We start from the raw sequence: 20235 nt of genomic DNA on the forward strand, positions 1-20235 counted from the left end.
TTTTGGAATCAGTGTTTTAGCTTTGTCTTTGTTTCAGGGAAACTTTGTGCAAAGGGGTGCATTGATAGAGAATGACAGCAGAGGTGGAGAACCTTGAGAGCAGGGAACCGTCCAATTAAAAAGATTGTATCAACGTGGCTGTATCTTTGCAATTCTCCTCTTCATATCTATTTCTAATTTATCTTAATATTATAAAAAATAAAAAAGGTTCTTTGAGGGGGCACCCGGATTTGAACCAGGGACCTCTTGATCTGCAGTCAAATGCTCTACCACTGAGCTATACCCCCTCTGCTGGCATGGAAAATGGAGACAAGTTCTTTTCATGTTATGATGAAATAATCCCAGCACTAGAGCTGCAAACCTTGGAAGAGAAGAGAAAGAGAGGTTTTGCTCTGAGTGGAGGGTTTGTTTAAAGCAGGGAGAACTAATTAGACCCAGAATGTAACTGTCTGATCCTGCAAAGAAAAGAACTGCTAGCAGCAGCAGCAAGGGATAATCAGACTTAAGCAAAAGGGACTGGAGCAAAAGGAAGCATTGCAAACAAGGAAAGCAGGTTAAGCAATCCAATTTATTGTGCTCCCAAGTAAGCTCCCAAAAAGTCACATTGACACAACATTGTGTGTCTTGCATTGCATTGGTAATATTTTTAATTGCACAACACACTCACACAAACATCTTTTAGTGTCCTCTGTCAAAATGCTAGTTTTGACAGAGGACATTAAAAGATATTTGTTGGTGGGTGTTTTGTGCAATGAAAAATGTTGCCAATGCAAGGCAGAAAACAGAAGGAATCTGGATTATTTTTCTCCCCTCTCAATTGAATATATAATAATAATAATGATAATAATAATTTATTTATATCCTGCATTTCCCCAATTTTTGCAATTAAAAATATTGCCAATGCAAGGCAGAAAAGAAAAGAAATCTTGATTACCCGAGGGAATCAAGGCGGATCACAACACAAAATATAACAATAAATATATCATAAGAATATAAACTCACAATGATAAACAATCCTGCATCCCAACCCTCTCCGCCATCATAAAATAATAGTCAAAGAGAAATAAAATAGGGATAAATTAAAATTAAATTAAAATTTTAAAGCACGGATTTTCTAAAACCAAAGGTAGATTTGAGGTGAGACAAATAATGATGATCTATATATATATTTTACTATGATGGGTGTTTATTTATAAAATATTTATTTTTAATTAAAAAAATAATTTTATTATGTGAAATTTATCATTAAACATAACACCCCTTAACAATATATATATATATATATATATATATATATATATATAGGTCAACCAAAAAACAAAAGAGGAAAAGAAAAGCAATAAACCAATATGTTGCACCATATATAATAAGAGTTTCTTCTCATTCTCTTCCTATACGATCCTTCTGATCTTCTTACACTATCTATAAATACTTATTATTATTATCTATGGAGTTTATCACACTGGGGCTAATTTTGGCATTAGAGAGAGATTAAAGCGCATTTAAAGCATCCTGCAAATAAAGCGGAAATGGCGACTACTTGCGCAAATGATTATCACAAGCAATTGCACAAATAAAGCGATATCAGAAATGCATTGTCGCTGAAATCCTGAAAGTAAAAAGATGTGCGTTAATGCTTCTTTGTGACTTTAACGTCGGGTTTTGTGTGACATCGTGTGAAACTGTTCTGTGTAATTACGCAATTTTCCCAGGATATTCACAGGATAAACTCCCGATCTCCTTTGTGTGACAAACTCCATATCTGGTATTTATACAAATTATTTGTACTGTTCCTTATTAAAACGCTGGTTACAAAAGTTTTTAAAAATAATTAAATATTGCAAATATTAAAACACATTGGGCTTTCCATCTTTGCTGGGGTTAGGAGCACAAGGCCCCCAGGAAAGTGAGGAAAGCACAAATAAAACAATGCTATTTTAGAATGGAATCTCTCTAGGTCCACAAGCACAATTCTGTGGTCAACATCTGCCAAAGGTTAGCCATACAACCATACCGGAGGACATACAAATGCCTAGAGATGTATTTTCTCTAGGAATCTCTAAGTCCCGCAGCGCAACTCTTTAGTCAATTTCCAGCAGAGTTGTGCTGGAGGAGTAAGAGAAGGTTAAGGGGTGATATGATAGCCCTTTTTAAATATCTGAAGGGATGTCATATTGAGGAGGGAGCAAGCTTGTTTTCTGCTGCTCCAGAGACTAGAACCCAGAGCAATGGATGCAAGCTCCAGGAAAAGAGAGTCCAGCTCAACATTAGGAGGAACTTCCTGACAGTAAGGGCTGTTTGACAGTGGAACAAACTCCCTCGGAGTGTAGTGGAGTCTCCCTCCTTGGAGGTCTTTAAACAGAGGCTAGATGGCCATCTGTCGGGGATGCTTTATTGAGAGTTCCTGTATGGCAGGGGGTTGGACTTGATGGCCCTTGCGGTCTTTTCCAACTCTATGATTCTATATGAATCAAATCCTCAAATAATCAGATCCGCAAAAGTCAAAGCCGCAAATGTGGAGGGCTGACTGTATACTTTTTCATGCTTCTCCATCAATGCCAGGAAGCATTTCCCAGCGCTGAAGTCAAAATAATAGGTGTGACTTCCTTGGCAGTTGCCTCCTGCTGATTTGTCTGCCTCTGATTCTCCTGAGATGTATAAGCTTTACCTGTAGATTTAACTAGAATATGTCAAGGTCACAACCTCTCCCTTCCCACTTTAAACTACTGTATATATTTGATTATAAGTCGAGCTCATGTATAAGTCAAGGACAAATTTAGGGCCAAGATTACGGATTTTGTTACGATCCGCGGATAAGTCGAGGGTAAAACTTAGGGACATGCATGTAACAATGGATGTAAAGGATGATGCAAGGGAAAATAATGCCGAAGAACTTAGAAAATTCTAGCAGGAGTAACTAACTGTGCTCATCTTAAAGGCTGAATAGATGAGAAAGTAGAGGGGATCCATGCTTCTTTTTTGGTGATCTCAGGATGGACTAAGCTCTTGCCTTTTGCTACTCTATTCAGAGAAAAGGGAAGGCTCATATACCAAAATCAGTGGATGCTCAAGTCCCATTAAATATAACGGCACAGTAAAATGGTGTCCCTTATATAAAAGGGCAAAATCAAAGTTTGCCTATGGGAATTTATATATCTTTAAAGTATTTTCAAATTGTGGATGCTTGAATCTATGGATAAAAAAATCAGTGGATAAGGAGGACTGACTATACAGTACTTACCTATGGATAGGTTGACCCAGGTTTTTTGGGGTCAATTTTTTGACTAAAATTTCTAGACTTATACATTATATACAGTATCCAAATTGTGAGTAGCCCCAAATTGTGAGTAGCCCCCCCAGGTTGTAAAACCCATGATTTCCAAGATTTTGCACTCTCCGATCTGGATGTCCAGCTATATTTAGCACCAACACTGTACAGGGTGCCTTACAAACAGTTGCAGAATAAAACATTTATATACTATTCAATAATATAAAATACTCATATGAAGGTCCAAAACACACTGCAGAAATAATCCAGTTTGAGACCGCTTTAACAGTCCCTGGCTCAGTGCTAGGGAATCCTGGGAATTGTAGTTTGTTGTGGCACCAGAGCTCTCTGACAGAGAAGGCTAAATGTCTCACAAAACTACAGTTCCCAGAATTTCCTAGCATTGATCCAGGGCAGTCAAACTGGTCCCAAACTGGATTATTTCTGCAGTGTGTTTTAGGCCTAAAATACAAGGGAAGAATACACACACAGACATGATGCACAATAAAACAAAACAGGCAGTACAGATAAGATAAGATAATTACCGATAAGATGCTTCTTAATTGCAAAGGCAGGTTGCGGGGGGGACTTTGTGTCTCATAGTCATAAGGCACTTTGCATGTGTTCAGAGGTTCTCCAGTTTCCTAGGTTAAGCTCTGGGTTTGGGTTCTGACAAACCGCTGCTGTGGCCCAGTGCCACTCCTCCCCTTCACAACCTTTTACACAAGAGTGAGCAAAGCAAGCCCCTCTACATGTTGCTGGACTGCAACTTCCATCAAACCTACCTGTCATGGCTAGTGGTGGGAAAGTTGAGAGGTGTAAGTCCAGCAATATTTGGAGCTTTGTGAAGTCAAAGGCTTTCATGGTCGGCATCCATAGTTTTTTGTTGGTTTTTTGGGCTATGTTGCCATTTTTTTAGAAGAGTTTATTCCTGACGTTTCGCCAGCATCTGGCAAAACGTCAGGAATAAACTCTTCTAGAACATGGCAACATAGCCCGAAAAACCAACAAGAATATTTGGAGCTTTCTTGGAAAGATTTATTCAGAGAAGGGATTGCTTCCCCGGAGGCTGAAAGCATGTGATTTACCCAAGTTCACCCAGTTGGTTTCATAGCTGATGTGGGACTCGAACCCCAGTCTCCAGTCGTTGTAGTCCTGTCCAACACTCACACCACAATGCCACGCTGGCTCTTGCTTTAGTGTTTAAAATACTGTTAAAAATTTTGGGGAAAAGTATGCTTGATAGTCTACGGATAGGGCTAGCCCTGTCAAAAGGCAGAGGGAGGTGAATGTCTCAGGCAGCAAATACTGGAGGATAGTGGCAGCAGCCTCCTGTCTGTTCTTCCACAGCCCTCAAAATATTACCTCTCTTGAAAGTCAGAAACCTTTCTTGGAAGTCAGACATGCCACATACCTGTCCTATACTACCTATATTGGTCCCTTTGAATGTGCATGATGGAGGAAACTGGACTCAGCAGTCAGAAGTACTGATTCCTTATGGTTTGGGGGCAATAGAACAGGGGAAATGTGTCATTTTGTCCCTTACACTTAGCCTTCTATATCTGTGAATTTTTTATCCACAGATTCAAGCATCCACAACCTGAAAATATTTAAAATAGATATAAATTCCAAAAAACAAACCTTGATTTTGCCATTTTATAAAAGAGACAACATTTTACTGTGCCATTGTATTTCATGGGATGAGCATCCACCGCAGGGGGTCCTGGAACCAAACCCCAATGGATACTAAGGGCCCACTGCACTTCATACAGCAAAATGTCTGGAGTGGCCCAGTCTCTTGCAAATCACCCAAAAGCTTAATGTAAAGACTGATTTACTTTATATGCACCCTCAACATTTTGGGTACTGTGTTTTAAAAAGAGGGTCCAGCCAGCTTTTTCTGTCTTAGCAGGTACAACCGTTCCTCCTTCAACCATCATATCTAAAAGCATGTATCCAAAAGAAATGTGTATTCTTCCGTTTATTCCTGTCTCCATTTTCAACTCCTTCCTCCATTTCCCCCACTACGATTCATTCTTATATTTTAACTTCTTCAGGAAAAGAACACATCCTCTGAATCTTTGTAACATTTTGAACATATCGGTGGGATGAAAAGAATAATGAAATGTAGGCTCTGTAAAAAAGCTTTGCTTTGTAGAATGTATAGCATGTATAACAGCCTGCTGTGCCTCTGTCTATTGTTCCTATATAGAGAAACACAACTTGGAAAATTGTGTCTTTGTAAATGAACCTTCATTTTCCCTCTGGGTTTCTGTTTTTGAGATTATGTCTGTCTATGCATGCCTATGTGCCTAAGTTTCTTTTTATTTTATATATATATATATATATATATATATGAAGATATAGAAGGGATCCATTTGGAGAAATCCAGTCAGAGCAACTCAAGAGTGATTGGAAACTGTTGTATTTGTTTGTTTGTTTGAGCAAAGATCGAGTCATTCCCTTCCCAGCTGGACCAAACTGTCCAGAGGAGAAGGTGCTAAAGACATTAGCAAAGTCAACATGTCATTTGCAACCTATTAGGGAAGGTGCTAAAACCATCACTGGGAGGAGATGAGCCAAGGGATGATGAAGTGTGAGGGGGAAATCCATTTAGATAAATATTTGTATGCAAACACACATGCACTTTGTGTATCTGATTAAGAAATCTCCATCTACTTAAGCCTATGCCATAATAAACCTGTTAGCCTTCAAGGTGCCAAAATAATCTTACTTTTCATTTCTTTTCCCCCCACATGTTTTGTTTTTCCTATATATGCAGCTATGAGTCAAAAATTATCCATAGGGATCAGAAAAGGGGAAAATGTGACCCTCCAGATGCTGTTGGATTGCAACTCTCAGCAGCCCTACCAGTCAGTGGTGAGGGATTATGGGAGTTGCAGTCAAGCAATATCTTGGGGAATACATGTATCCCACTCTGCCATTAATGAATGGAACATATGGCATTAGAAAGAATAAAATGTCAACAACACCAATATCTTTGTTATGGTAATATTAGAATGTAGTGCTGTAAGGCCTAAATCAGGGTGGGGATTATGTTGCTCTCCAGATGTTATTAAACTGCAGTTCCCAGCATTCCTTACTATTGGCTATGCTGACAGGAATGCTGGTAATTGCTGTTCATCAATATTTGGAGTGTCACACAATTCCTGCTCTTGGCTGAAATCCTTCCTTGCTAGAGAAGACCCACTGAATCAGTGGGATTTATGTAGCAGTTGAGTTACCATTCAGCCATTCTTTAATGTGTCTACTTTGGTTTGGACTACCAATATATTCAGATCAAGATGAGCTGTTGGTAAGGTCAAAGCAGATAGCAAAGCAAAAGTTAGAGACCTTGGAAAGATTCTGCCCATACTGGACTGGGATTCTGGGACTTGTACAGTAGTACAAAGCGTAGTTTTTCAAAGCTCCAAGGGATATATTTGCCACGGAAGAGAAACCTTATTAGTTTTCTGCTTCTACATAATTTTTGGGCACATTCTGCAAAAGCTGAAACTATTGGAACCCTAGGAAAGCAACTGATGCAAAACACCTATTGCAAAAAAAAAGTGACAAAAAGTTAACACACCTCTTGTTCTAAACTTGGAATAATTTAAAGTTGCCCTCCTTTTGTTTATCTCTGTTTGGGTACATTAAAAAACGTGTACACATTCACATACGAGCACACATATAACTCTTTGTGGTTTTCAAACTTGACATTTGCAGAGCATTTGCCTGCCACATCTTTGCAGGCTATAAAATAATATTTAGGGACATTAGAGTAGCCCAACACATTTTGCTGCCTAAGGTAAAAGATTCCCCAGAACCACACCTTTTCCATTCTCATAGTGATCATGGTTTAAAGCAGTGGGTCTCAGTCTTTGGCCATCCAAATTATTTGGACATCAGCTCTCAAAATCCTTGACTAATCTCCTGGCATTTGGAATCCAAAGCACCCAGAGGACTGATCTTCAAGAACCACTGTCTTAAAAAAGGGATGGAAATTATACACACCTCTGGATATTACTGGACTGTTAATTCCCAGGATTCCTCACCTTTGGCTATTCTGGCAAAGACTGATGGGAGCTGCATTGCAAGTACATCTGGAGGGTCACGTCATTCCCATTTCCGACTCAAATCTAATTGCTAGTTCCAATTAGAGTAGACCCAATTAAATCAACCAAATTTGCAAAAGTTTCAGCAGTTTATTCAATGCCTATGCTCTAGTTGAGTCTAGACAGTTAGATTAAGCCTTTGGGATGAGTTAGAATAATCAAGTCCTTCCAATGTTGATGGACTTGCAAATTTTATCAGCCCTAGACGTCATGGCTGGTGGTGAGGAATGCTGGGAGCTGCAGAATATCTGGAAGGCCAGTAATTAGATGGCAGGTTAGAGAGCAGTCAGTGGACACACACAACTAAACTCTGTCCACCACCTTTGCCACCATGACATTTCTCACTTGTTTTTCTGCCTTTCTGCTTACTCAAATTCTGCAAGGTGGCAGTGACAGCAACATTGTGCATCATGTGAGTAGAGTAAGCTTACTGAGATGTGTGACATGGGATCATGGTCTGCACAACCACTAGATGTGGGGCAACTCTCTCTCTCTCTCTCTCTCTCTCTCTCTCTCTGTGTGTGTGTGTGTGTGTGTGTGTGTGTGTGTGTGTAAAATGTATCCTGTTGCCCTCATGTGCAATAAAGGACACTGGTTGCCAGCACTGAGCAGAACAAAAAACTGGCAAATACCTATTCACAGTGGAAGAATAAAAGGAAAGTCCCATGGGCTGTGCGATACTCCAAAAACTTTAATATCTTAAAACGCCAGCACTGAAGCAAAATTCAAATGCCACTCCAGTTGGCTTGTCTATATGGAATAGGGCTGAAAAGACCATCTTGTCCTTTTGCTTCAGACAGCAAAATCTCTTGTGACATTTCTGCCTCGATTGACTGCCTCTTTGCTTGCTTGCTTGCTTGCTAGGTTATTGGCCTTTTCTAATGGTACAAGTTGGGGAATGAAGCTCACCCAGGTCAGACCAGCCACAAACAAACATTGTTTCAGTTGAGACCCCAGCTCATAAATTCGGACATGGCCATAGGATTCACAAGAGCAGGACACTGGTACAATAGCGCTGATCTCCCCTCAATATCTGCCACCTGAGACGGTTGCTTCAGTGTCACTCATTGTAGTGCTGACACTGTTAATGTGGCAAAGATTGTGAACTTTACTCCCTCACACTTCTAAAAATCCTATTAATTCATTTTTGCTACTACAACGTCCAAAGCCCCGTAGCTACTGGCTACTTTCACCGCAAGGTTCTGGGAGTTGTCCGAAAATGACTTTTCTAATTTAATAAGATACATCCTATCTTTCCATTTAAAAGAGACATAAGAATAGGTGTATGGCAACATCTACCTGAATTAAATATCCTATACAGGATGAATCTTCCGTACTGTATCTGGAATTCCAAAATGCTAAATACTGCAAAATCCAAATTTGTCTATACGAGTGGCTAAGACCTTTGCTATTATGGTAGCACCAGAGCTGAATGCCTTAATGACACGTTTGCTTTTTGATGATTCGGTGTACATAAACTTTGTTTCCCACAAAAAATATTAAATAATTGTGTATAAAATTATAAGGAGAGTTGGCATGGTATAGTGGCTTGAGCATTGCCCTGTGACTCTGGAGACCAGGGTTCAATTATCTGCTCAAGCATAAAAACCCCAGTAAGTGACTTTAGACAAGTTACACTCTCTCAGCCTCAGAGGATATTATTATTATTATTATTATTATTATTATTATTATTAACCTTTATTTATGAAGCGTTGTAAATTTACACAGCGCTGTACATGCAGTCTTTTTAGTTAGACGGTTCCCTGCCCTCAGGCTTACAATCTAAAATGTCAATAGCAAACCCTCTCTGAAGGAACTTGCCAAGAAAACCCCATGATACGCTTGCCTTAGCGTCACCATAAGCCACAAATATACAACAAAAACAACGAACAACATGTTTATAAGGTGAATTTCATGTTTAGACATGGGTCTCATTTCCAAGCTATCTCACTATGTATATGCAAATATTCCAAAATCTTTTTCAAAATCCAAAATTCTTCTGGTCCCAAGCATTTCAAATAAGGAAGACTTGGCCTGTATATACATTCCTTTCTCATTCTCTTGGGAGTGAATTGAACCAAATATGGCACATACAGTTCTGTGTTAGTCCCGGCACTCCCAAATCTGTCTTTTACTAATGAAGGACACAGATCCATATTTGTCTACTTAAAATTACCACTGGCTACCATCAGATTTACACTCAGGTAAGCTTGCATAGGATTGAAGCCTAAGAAACAGGAGTAAGGGCTGAAGCGTCTCTTCCTCTTATCCCCTTGTCACCATGTCTCTCTGGGGCAACAGCCATTGTCACCCCATTAGATCTGCAGACTTATCAAGATACAGCAGTTAATAGGGTTTGGGGGGAAGTGTGGCAGGAAATTAATCCTGTTTCGCCATAGAATTGATTGTAGACAGCTCACAAGTAAAAGACAAATATCCTCCCTATCTCCCAGGCTAAGAACCTGGCAAGGGCTGCCCCATGACATTTTGCTGCCTGAGGCAAATGTTAAAATGGCACCATCTCCCATTTCATGTACCAAAGCCAAACAAGCTGGCAGTTCTTACTTTAACACTGGTGGTGGTGGAAAAGGGTTCACCCAGGGTGAGCAGATGTCACAACTGCAGAGGAGGACAAGGCACTGCAAAATGTAGGCCACTCAAGAAAAGCGTAGAGCATTCCAAAACAACAGCTAAAAACAATCATATAAATATAAATTCATTTCACACAGCTATAAGGTATATAATGTGTTTTATTATGTACTCTACTCATCCAACTCTATGATTCTGTTTTTCTGATGAACTTGGCTTCATTAAAGTGCCTTGTTGGCTTGCAATTTACTTAAAGAATTATGAGGAAGACTAATGCTTAAAATGTATTTTACTAGCAACATACCCCACATTTAATTTATTCCTTTTATTTGTCAACATTTGCATTGTGTCCTCAAGCAGCCCATTGCCTACATAATTTGCTCTCCTTTTCCCTTCTTGAGAAACAAGGATACCCAAGTTCTGGGGGCAAAGAACATTAAATATTTTACAGCAACAAATGTAACCAACAATCAATGCATCTGAGACCCAGTACAATGAGGTGTAGTGAGTGCATATTTCCTGATTATCCAGCTACATTTTTTCCAGTTGACACAACAATAACTTTATAGCATATCTTTCCAAAAATCAACATGTGAGGATTTATGTAACTAAGAGCTGCTTTGGGAGTCACTTGTTGGCCCTACAATTTGTTTATGTGACTGAATACAAACATACAGGATGTCATCTGCAGTACATGGACAAAACAAGCACAGACCTGTGTATATGCTTTAGGAATCATAAATCTGCTATCCTGACCATGAAGCTAGAGCAGGAAGCTGGATGTCCATTTTTAAGATCCTAACAACTCATGGGACTTTATCACACATGAGGAATTTATCTAAATTTCGAATGAAAAAAAGTGGGGCCATAATGCATTCATGTGAATTTGCTAGTTCAGCTAATTTACATGAATGCAAATTGCATTCAAACTGGCTTCCCATTGCCCGAAAATAACAAGCCATTGCCCAAATATGCGTGTAGTAGTCTATCACTCAATAACGTGAAACCCCATGATTGCATTCCGACTGACTTCTCATTGCCCGAATTTGCATGTAGTGGGTTATCATACAATAACATTAAACCCCATGATTGCGTTCAGATTGCCATTGGATTATACTTCCAATTTCCCTTGTCTGATAAACTCCATGAATTAATGTTAGAGGATAATACCATCATGGAAAAAGAATGTTTTAAACTGCCACTTTCATTGCAGCTCAGTTTCATTTTTAGCAACTGAAGAAAGCAGAAGATGAAACATTTTGCTCATGTTGTATTTTTCAGTTTTGTTTTTAATTGCCTCTCTCTCTCTCTCTCTCTCTCTTCCACTATATATACATACACACATTCTGCCTTCTTCCTTTCACAGGACCCAAGGCAGCTCACAATTAATGAATGACTTGGATGACAGAATTGGGGGCATAATTATCAAATTTTCAGATGACACCAAACTAGGAGAAGTAACCAATACCCCAGAGGACAGGATCAAAATTCAAAATGACCTTAATAGATTAGAAAGCTGGGCCAAAGCTAACAAAATGAATTTCAACAGGGAGAAATGTAAGGTACTGCACTTAGGGCGGAAAAATTAAATGCACAGATATAGGATGGGGGACACCTGGCTTAAGGAGACTACATGTGAAAGGGATCTAGGAGACTAAGTAGACCACAAATTGAACATGAGTCAACAGTGTGATGCGGCAGCTAACAAGGCCAATGCGATTTTAGGCTGCATCAATAAAAGTATAGTGTCTAGATCAAGGGAACTAATAGTGGCACTCTATTCTGCTTTGCTCAGGCGTCACTTGGAATACTGTGTCCAGTTCTGGGCCCCACAATTCAGAAAAGATGTTGAGAAACTGGAGCGTGTTCAAAGGAGGGCAACCAAAATGGTGAAGGGTCTCGAAACCATGCCCTATGAGGAAAGACTTAGGGAGCTGGAGATGTTTAGCCTGGAGAAGAGAAGGTTAAGAGTTGATATGATAGCCCTGTTTAAATACTTGAAGGGATGTCATATTGAGGAGGGAGCAAGCTTGTTTTCTGCTGCTCCAGAGAACAGGACCCGGAACAATGGATGCAAGCTGCAGGAAAAGAGATTCCACCTGAACATTAGGAGGAACTTCCTGACAGGGCTGTTCGACAATGGAATGCACTTCCTCGGAAGGTGATAGAGTCTCCTTCCTTGGAGGTCTTTAAACAGAGGCTGGATGGCCATCTGTCAGGGATGCTTTGATTTGGATTTCCTGCATGGCAGGGGGTTGGACTGGATGGCCCTTGTGGTCTCTTCCATCTCTATGATTGTATAACTCTATGATTCTAATACCATAAGGGCACCAGATCCCATCTGATCTTGGAAACTAAGCAGGGTCAGCGTGGGATTTTAAGGAGGGATGCTTAGAAGTCTCATCTATAGAATTCTAGTGCCACCCCAGACTACCAGTCCTAGGATTCCATAAAACTGAACCATGGCAGTTGAAGTGGAGTAATAACACTATAATTATGTAATATGAAGTAGGTCCAAGCTGGTCAACCCCTACTCCCCTCTCCGTTTACATTGCAAGGTCACATTCTCCTCTCTCAATTTCTCTTTCTCTTTTGGCCCATAGTCCTAGGCACCAGATCCCCTCTGATCTTGGAAACTAAGCAAGATCAGCCCTGGTTAGTATGTAGGTGGAAGACTGCCAATGAATATGAGGTGGTGTAGGCTATATTTCATAAGAAAGAATTGCCAAACCACTTCTGTGTATTCCTTCCCTAAGAAAACCCTATTAAATTCATGGAGTTGCCATAAGTTGATAAGTGACTAGAAGGTGCATGTGCGCACGCATGCATGCACACACACACACACATAGAGTAGCCAAACAATTGTTTTAAAAAGTTGCAACATTAAATCATTTTAAAAGACATTTAAAACATAACAGAAAAGATCAAGGTCTAGCTATAAAAGAAAGGAAAAAAAAAAACCAAGAAATAGAAAGAAGAAGACAAAGATGATGATGAAGAAGAAGAGAGGGAAAGCACATTTTCACTATTAAATACCAAGCAAAATCTCATCATAAAATGGCACTGATGTCTACTTTGTCTAAGAGCACATGATTTGTACTCTTGCCACACACTGTCTATAGTTTGATAATAGTGAGCCTCTTGTCCTTTATTTTAATGCTGACACCACAGACAGTGAAATGGAGACAGAGCGTATTGGTATCCCACTATGAAGGCAGATTTCAGGGAGTCAGCTCTCCAGGGGGTGAGGAGGGGTGGATGCTGGAGTTCCTAGTCATTATGCTAAGCCTCTAAGCCTTGATTGCCTCCTCCTCCCAATTAGGTTGGCAAACAGTTTTACCAGGAGGTGTCAAGATCGGCCTGCCTATATAAACTTTGCCAACTTTGCTTGCTCTAAAGGCTTCTCTAACCGCTTGCTAACTGCTAACAACAGTTGAAGAACCAGGAAAGATCATGGTGATGATGGGGAACCAGCTTTGCCTTCTTCTCGTCATCCTTTTCTGCTCCCTGCCCTCAGCTCAGAGCCATCTCTGGGCATGGCTGTACTCGTTGCCCGAGTACAATGCGGTGGCATCTTCCAAAAGTGCTGAACTGCTGTCTCATCTGGAGATGAAGGTAAGACCACAGCATTGCATGGAGCGGGGTTGAGATTTAGGTCTTTTCTACTCTTGGGTTTTTTTTACTACAACACCAAGATCCATGGACTAGAACCCGGGGCAAAAGACAGCATAATTAGCATGTTCTGAGCCCTCTGAGAGAAAAGGCTAAATATCTCACACAACTACAAATCCCAGGATCCCATAATATTTTAAGCCATGGCAGTTAAAGCGGTGTCAGACTGCATTATTTCTGCAGTTCAGATACAGCCATGGAGTACTAAAATGCATTAAAAGTGTAGTGGGGAATCAGAAGTGGCTGAAAGTCCTGGTCTTGAGAAATGGTTGTTTGCAATGAAACAGTGTAGAATGGTGGGTGGGTGGTCTGTTTAAAATGCCCTGGGCAGTCCAAAATCTTGGTGAAAATGCCCCCTAGGGGGCATTTATGGGCAAAACATTTGAAATGATTTCTTTGCATTTTTTTAACTCCAGGGGAACCTGGGGGGGCACAAAAACAGAACTGAAGGGGAGCTGTATGTGACCCACAGACCAGAATTTCCCCGCCTTTGATTTAAAAGCTGAGTTGTCACTTATTCCTCTTGTTTCCAGGAAAAGAAGGATTGGGGAGACTAAAAAAACAGTATGTAGAGAGATCTAGTAACACCTTTGAGACTAATTAAAAGAAAGAATTTGGCAGCATGGCCTTTTTTGTAGACTTAAGTCTACTTTCTCAGATGCATTTATCAAAATTGGCAAACTTGCCAAAATTGGCAAATGCAGCTGAGGAAGTTGACTTAAGTCTATGAAAGCTCATGCTGCCAACTTCCTTAGTACTGGAGCATGGCTTTGGCACAGCTTCCGGCATCTTAGGACGCATGGATAATTTAAACAGCCTACCTCCAAAGTGACCCGAAGCACCTTTATTATGGCCTGTCTGTTTGGGCCCTTAGTCTCAAAGGTGATACTAGATCTCTCCACATACTGGTTTGACAGACTAATACTACTCTATCCTTGAATTCTACCACTCGAAAAAGACTGTTAGGGCTTCCACATTGCCTAGAATCCTTTAAAAGGTGGCATTTTCAAACCCAAAGTGATCTCATGCCTCTGATCTTCTCTTTCTCCCTTCACCCCCATTTTATTTCCTCTGCAGATGACTGCCTGCAGCCCTGAGCAAGGATGCCCAGAAGGGCTCTTCTGTGACCACCACTTTGGACTCTGCTTCACACTCCGGGAAGATGGCGAATTCTGCCGCCAGGATGCCCACTGTGCTGAGGGACTGATCTGCATGTTTGGCAAATGCCAAGAGAGTCTGCCAGAAGGACAGGAAGGTAAGATGGGGAGGTGGTAGAGGGTAGGTGTTGAATTGGTGTTGTTATTATGATTATTATATTTATTCTCCAGTGCAATTTTGAAATTGAGGCCAATGTGTTTCCAGTAGGGAGTTTCTGTGGTCTAATTTGCACTGCAGAAATAGTGCAGTTCCACACAGCTTTAACTTCCATGTCTCAGTTCTATGGAATTCTGGGGTTTGTAATTTGGGGAGATATTTAGTCCCCTCTGTCAGAGAGCTCTGGTGCTGGCACAGACTTCAAATCCCAGGATTCCATAGCATGGAGCCATGGCACTTAAAGCAGTATCAAACTGCATTATTTCTGCAATGTGTATTAGATCAATGACAAAACCGATAATTGTTCAGTCTTGGAACATGTGAAGAAACATGCCAGATGTAAAGAGCAATCTTTTCCAACCGGGTCCTCTCTTTGGAATACAGTACAAATCCTATGCTGCATGCTGGCTAGGAATGATGGGAGTTACAGTCAAAAACAATTGAAAGGCATCAGTGCATCAACTGAACTAAACATTGGGTCAGATTTTGATAAATCGTACTGAGCATGTGTGTGTTGTGTACCTTCAAGTTGTATCTGACCCTAAGGCAAACCTATCACAGGGTCTCCTTGGCAAGTGTCTTCAGAGGAGGTTTGCCATTGCCTTCCTCTGAGGCTGAGAGAGTGTGAGTTGCCCAAGGATTCAAATTATAACTCTCTTTTTCTTGCTCCTGAAAGGTTCCCGTTGCTATCATGATAATGACTGTGGTCCTCAAAACTGTTGTGCCCGCCACCATGGGGAGATGGTTTGCAGGAAAAGACTGGCTTTAGATGAAGGATGCTACGTTCCTGAAGGAGGCATTGCATTCAGCATGAACCAGGTCTGCCCATGTGCAGAAGGACTAGTATGCAAAAGGAGATCCCTCAACCGAGAGTGAGTACTGGGGTGAATTCTGGAAGAGGTGGGCAGGGAGGGGTGGATGGAGAACAACTCGCCATGCCATGCCATAACTCTAGCATGGGTCCTTACATAAAGCTTTCATATAAACAGTGCATGATGAAATAAACAGCAGGTTTTGATGCCATGAAAAGGATGCAGTGAATTTATATTTTTGTCTTTAACTTATTATTATTATATTTATTTATTATTTATTATTACTAATTTATTTTTTACTTATAAGTAGTTTACTTATAAGTAGACTTGCCCAAGGTAATCCAGTGGGTTTAATGGCCAAGCTAGGAATCAAACCCTGGTCTCCAGAGTCATAGGCCAACACTCAAACCACTATGCCATGCTGGCTCTCTTATAAGTAATACTTAATACTTATTTATTTATTACTATTATTGATGTTGTTATTGTGTGTCTCCAAGACATTTTTTACTTATGGCAATCCTAAGGCAAAGCTTTCAGAGGGTTTTCTTGGCAAATTTCTTTAGACAGATTTAGAAAAAAAAAGATTTTCTCTCTCTCTGCTGCCAAAGAACTTGATTGGTCTTTGATACTGTTCATAAAGTTACTTTTTTGGACTGTATGTCCCAGAATCCCACAACCAACATGGCCATATATGTCTTTGTGGACCAAGATGCCGTTATTATTATTATTTTGCTCCATCTCAAGCCGGTCATCCATTGGGTTTCCATTGCTGAATGGGGGATTCAAACCTTGGTCTTCCACAATCTGAGTTTAACATTCAAACCACTACACCACTCTGTCTCATCAGAGTTTTATCTTAGTTTATCCCAGGTCTGTTTGCATTAGTTATTCACACAGCCTACAATGCGAATATTTTGGGGAAACGAAAAAAAATCACAAGATCAATTATCCCAGGATTTGCAGGGTTTTCGGTATCCCCCGAAAATGGATGCATTCGAAATGCATGAGAACAACAGAGACAAATCCCATGTTAATCTGGGATTTTCTTTTCACCATCTGAATAACCCCATCATTGCAGCCACCTCCAGTGCCTGCTTATCCCAGTTCTCTCTATTCTGTCTTTTGTTTGCTGTTTGTTGAAGCATCCTGTGTGAAACAAAAATCTGCCCCAGCAGTCCAGTAATTTTCTTCCTCTCTCTCCTTCTCTTTTCCAGGGTTCCGTTTGAATACTGGACAGACAAGAGCAATTGGAGCTGCCAAAAGAAATAAGCAAGAAGGAAATGCACAGTGGTTGAAATAGCAGTATTTATTCTATGTAAATAATGATGTACATAGACCGGTTTCAGTCCTCTTCTCCCTGTTGAATATTTACAAATAAAAATCTTGGATCTGTGTAACCCAAATAAAGCAAGTGTTGAGTAATTATTACAAGAATAAAGCAATGGTGGTGGTAGCAAGGTTGGAAGTGTGTTGCAGTCCTATGGATGTCTAGACAAAAGTAATACATATTGTATTCAGAGGGGCTTATTCCCAGGTTTGTGCACATAGGATTGTGGCTTCAGTCCAGAAGCAATTTTTACATCTCTTTACACTTATGATTCAGCGGCTTCCTATATCACCTACATTTTGTATCTTGGGTAGGACTACAAGGTCAGGACTATTCCAAGGAATTAAGATTTCAACCCCCAAACCTGAAACTTAGGGTTGACCCCTTGTGAGATCGTGAGGGTGGGCTCCTGGCAAGGTTAATAGGATGATATTATAAGTGTCAACCATAGCTGCACAGAATATGCCATTCAAACAAGAAACAGTAATCAAGGAGGAAAAATATACAGTGAAACCTTGGTATCTGCTGAGGTTTGGTTCCAGGACCCCAGTGGATACCACAATCCATGGATGCTCAAATTCCATTAAATACAATGGAGTCGTGAAATGGTGTCCCTTATATAAAATGGTAAAATCAAAGTTTACTTTTGGGAATTTACAGTGGGCCCTTGGTATCCATTGAGGTTTGGTTTCAGGAACCCTCCCCCCTCATAGAAACCAAAAAGAAAATTTGGAAGGGAGATTCATTTGCAAGACATCATATCTTACAAAGCTTTGGGAGGCATGAGTTAAACAGAGGACAAAGATAAAGGAAATGAAGACCATTTTTATTCCTTGGAAGATCATTTTAATTTTCCAAATGACTCAGTGAAATCTTCAGGTATTAATGATTCTTGTTGTTGTTGTTGTTGTGTGCCTTCAAGGATGCTCCATGGACACTTAAGTCCCATTAAATACAATGGCATAGTGAAATGGTGTTCCTTATATAAAATGGCAAAACCAAGGGTTGCTTTCTGGGATTTTAAAAAATATATTTTCAAGCCATGGATGGTTAAATGATTAAGAATCCACGATATGGAGGGCAGATCGTAGTCCCTTTGCCTGGTGCACTACAACTCACCAAGAGGGTGCAGTTTGCCAACGTATAAAGCCCATCAGAAGCCTTCACTTGTCCACCCGGTTTAGCGCTATATGATAATTTTGATCTTGATCTCACATGATACTATTTTTGTTATAATATTTTGTAATCTAGTTTTTTGTCAGGAAATTGTTTTATAAGCAAGATTAACCACAATAAAGAGTCTGAGATGAAGTGTGAAACATTAAAAGAAACAAATAAAAACAGTGGCCCATTGTTATCCGCACAGAGTTGGTTCCATATCTCCCCATGGATAGAAAAAATCTGTGGATGACTCAAGTCCCATTAAATAAATGACTAGTAAAATGGCATCCCTTATAAAATTGAAAATCAAGGCTGATATTGGAATTTATACTTCTTTGAACATTTCAAACCATGGATGCTTGAATCTGTGGATTAAAAAGAATCATGGATAAGAAGGGCGGACTGTATATAAAAGTGAAATACTGTCAGCACTCAGCTAGGCCTTGTGGAAAATAGGGGAATTATTTATATGGCTTTTAATAATGGTAACACCTTGGAGACACATACCTCCCTATGCTGTCTCCATGCAATGAGGATGTTACACTTCCAAACAGAAAAAAATTCAAGCAGCCTTTCTTGCAGCTGGGGGTATAGCTCAGTGGTAGAGCATTGACGGCAGATCAAGAGGTCCCTGGTTCAAATCCAGGTGCCCCCTCTTTTCTTCAAAGTCCAGGAAATTTAATCTCTTACTTAAATAAATGTTCTGTCTCTGAAGGAAAAATAAATGCACAGTATTTGTGTTGTAAGGAGGGAGCACTCTAGAAGATGTGGGTGGAGATAGGGAGGTTATGCAACTTAAAGGCAAACACATCTCACACCACCTAATAGGGAACAGGCTACAGTTGAATTTAACTAGTAGCAGGTTAAGTGGTAGTGTAACCAGAAATATAGTATGTGTATTCTAGTCATGAGGGCTCATGCAGGATTTCCTCTCAAGTTGTTTTGCTGAATCTGCAACACAGATCATGTCAGCACTTACTGAAATCAAGATATACTTCTGGGGAAATTCAGTTTCAAGAGCAATCGATAAATGCGGTGTGGAAATCTAGATCCGAACCTGATTTTGCCCTTAAAAGTCATGTGCAACAGTCATATAGACAAACTGAACCTCTTTGTTCTTTCTCAGGTTCAGTGATCAAGGGGATTTAGAAAGATAAGAAGAAAAATAGACAGGGACATCATCGAAAAAGATTGCTGGCTTTTCTGGGATTTTAAAAATAGCAACAACAACACAACAAAATAGATGTTCCAGAAGCAATTCCAAACAAACTGACAAAAACTTGGAAATAAATCTCTAAATAGGGCCACATTAACTGCAAAAAAAAAGTGACACTACCTGGAACATGCCATGTTATATGACAATTTTTGTAGTCATTGTGTGCCATCAAGTTGTTTAATAGCAACCCTCTTGTTGTGGTGGTGCCCAAGTTCTCAGACTTATGGTGACCCTAAAGTGATCCTATAATGGGGCTTTCTGGGCTGAGAGTATGTGAGTTGCCCAGAGGTTAGCCAAGGTTTCCATGCCAAACAGGGAACCAACCATGGCTCTGGTAGCCCAGTGCTCAAACCAAAGACCCTCCGGGCCTCTCTGGACCTAGGCTTTGGATAGAGTCTCAACCATAGATGGCACCACATTTCCAGTGAATAACATAAAACAGTGGGCTGGTGTGATGTAAATGGTTTGGGTGTTAGTCTGAGACACTTGGAGACCAGGGTTTGAATCTTGACTAGCCATGGAAACCCACTGAGTGACCTTGGGCAAGTCACATACTCTCAGCTCAGAGGATGCAAACCCCTCTGAGAATCTTACTAAGAAAACCTATATAGGTTTGCTTTAGGGTTGCCATAAGTCAGAAAAACTGTTGAAGGCACTCAACAAACAACAACAGAATCATTAATACTGAAGATCCCCGAGTTTTTGAAAGTTAAAATATCTTCCAAGGGATAAAAATGGTTTCATTTCCTTTTTTGTCCCCT

At 40.2% G+C, this 20235-nt stretch overlaps 1 protein-coding gene and 2 non-coding genes across 3 annotated transcripts; 2 read left to right on the forward strand and 1 right to left on the reverse strand.

Moving 5' to 3' along the window:
- Positions 1-215: 215 nt before the first annotated feature.
- On the reverse strand, positions 216-287 carry TRNAC-GCA. Its single transcript has one exon. It is a non-coding gene; the product is annotated as a tRNA-Cys (tRNA).
- Positions 288-13386: 13099 nt separating this feature from the next.
- LOC121932899 (dickkopf-related protein 3-like) lies at positions 13387-17072 on the forward strand. Its single transcript, XM_042471982.1, has 4 exons — positions 13387-13587; positions 14722-14899; positions 15635-15830; positions 16985-17072. Exons 1-4 carry the CDS (start codon positions 13426-13428, stop codon positions 17037-17039), a joined length of 591 nt encoding a protein of 196 aa, XP_042327916.1. The 5' UTR covers positions 13387-13425; the 3' UTR covers positions 17040-17072.
- A 1770-nt stretch (positions 17073-18842) lies between these two features.
- TRNAC-GCA lies at positions 18843-18913 on the forward strand. The gene has a single exon. It is a non-coding gene; the product is annotated as a tRNA-Cys (tRNA).
- The last annotated feature ends 1322 nt before the right edge of the window (positions 18914-20235 follow it).

This window comes from Sceloporus undulatus, chromosome 6, assembly GCF_019175285.1.
Source record: "Sceloporus undulatus isolate JIND9_A2432 ecotype Alabama chromosome 6, SceUnd_v1.1, whole genome shotgun sequence".
Lineage (NCBI taxonomy): Eukaryota > Metazoa > Chordata > Lepidosauria > Squamata > Phrynosomatidae > Sceloporus > Sceloporus undulatus.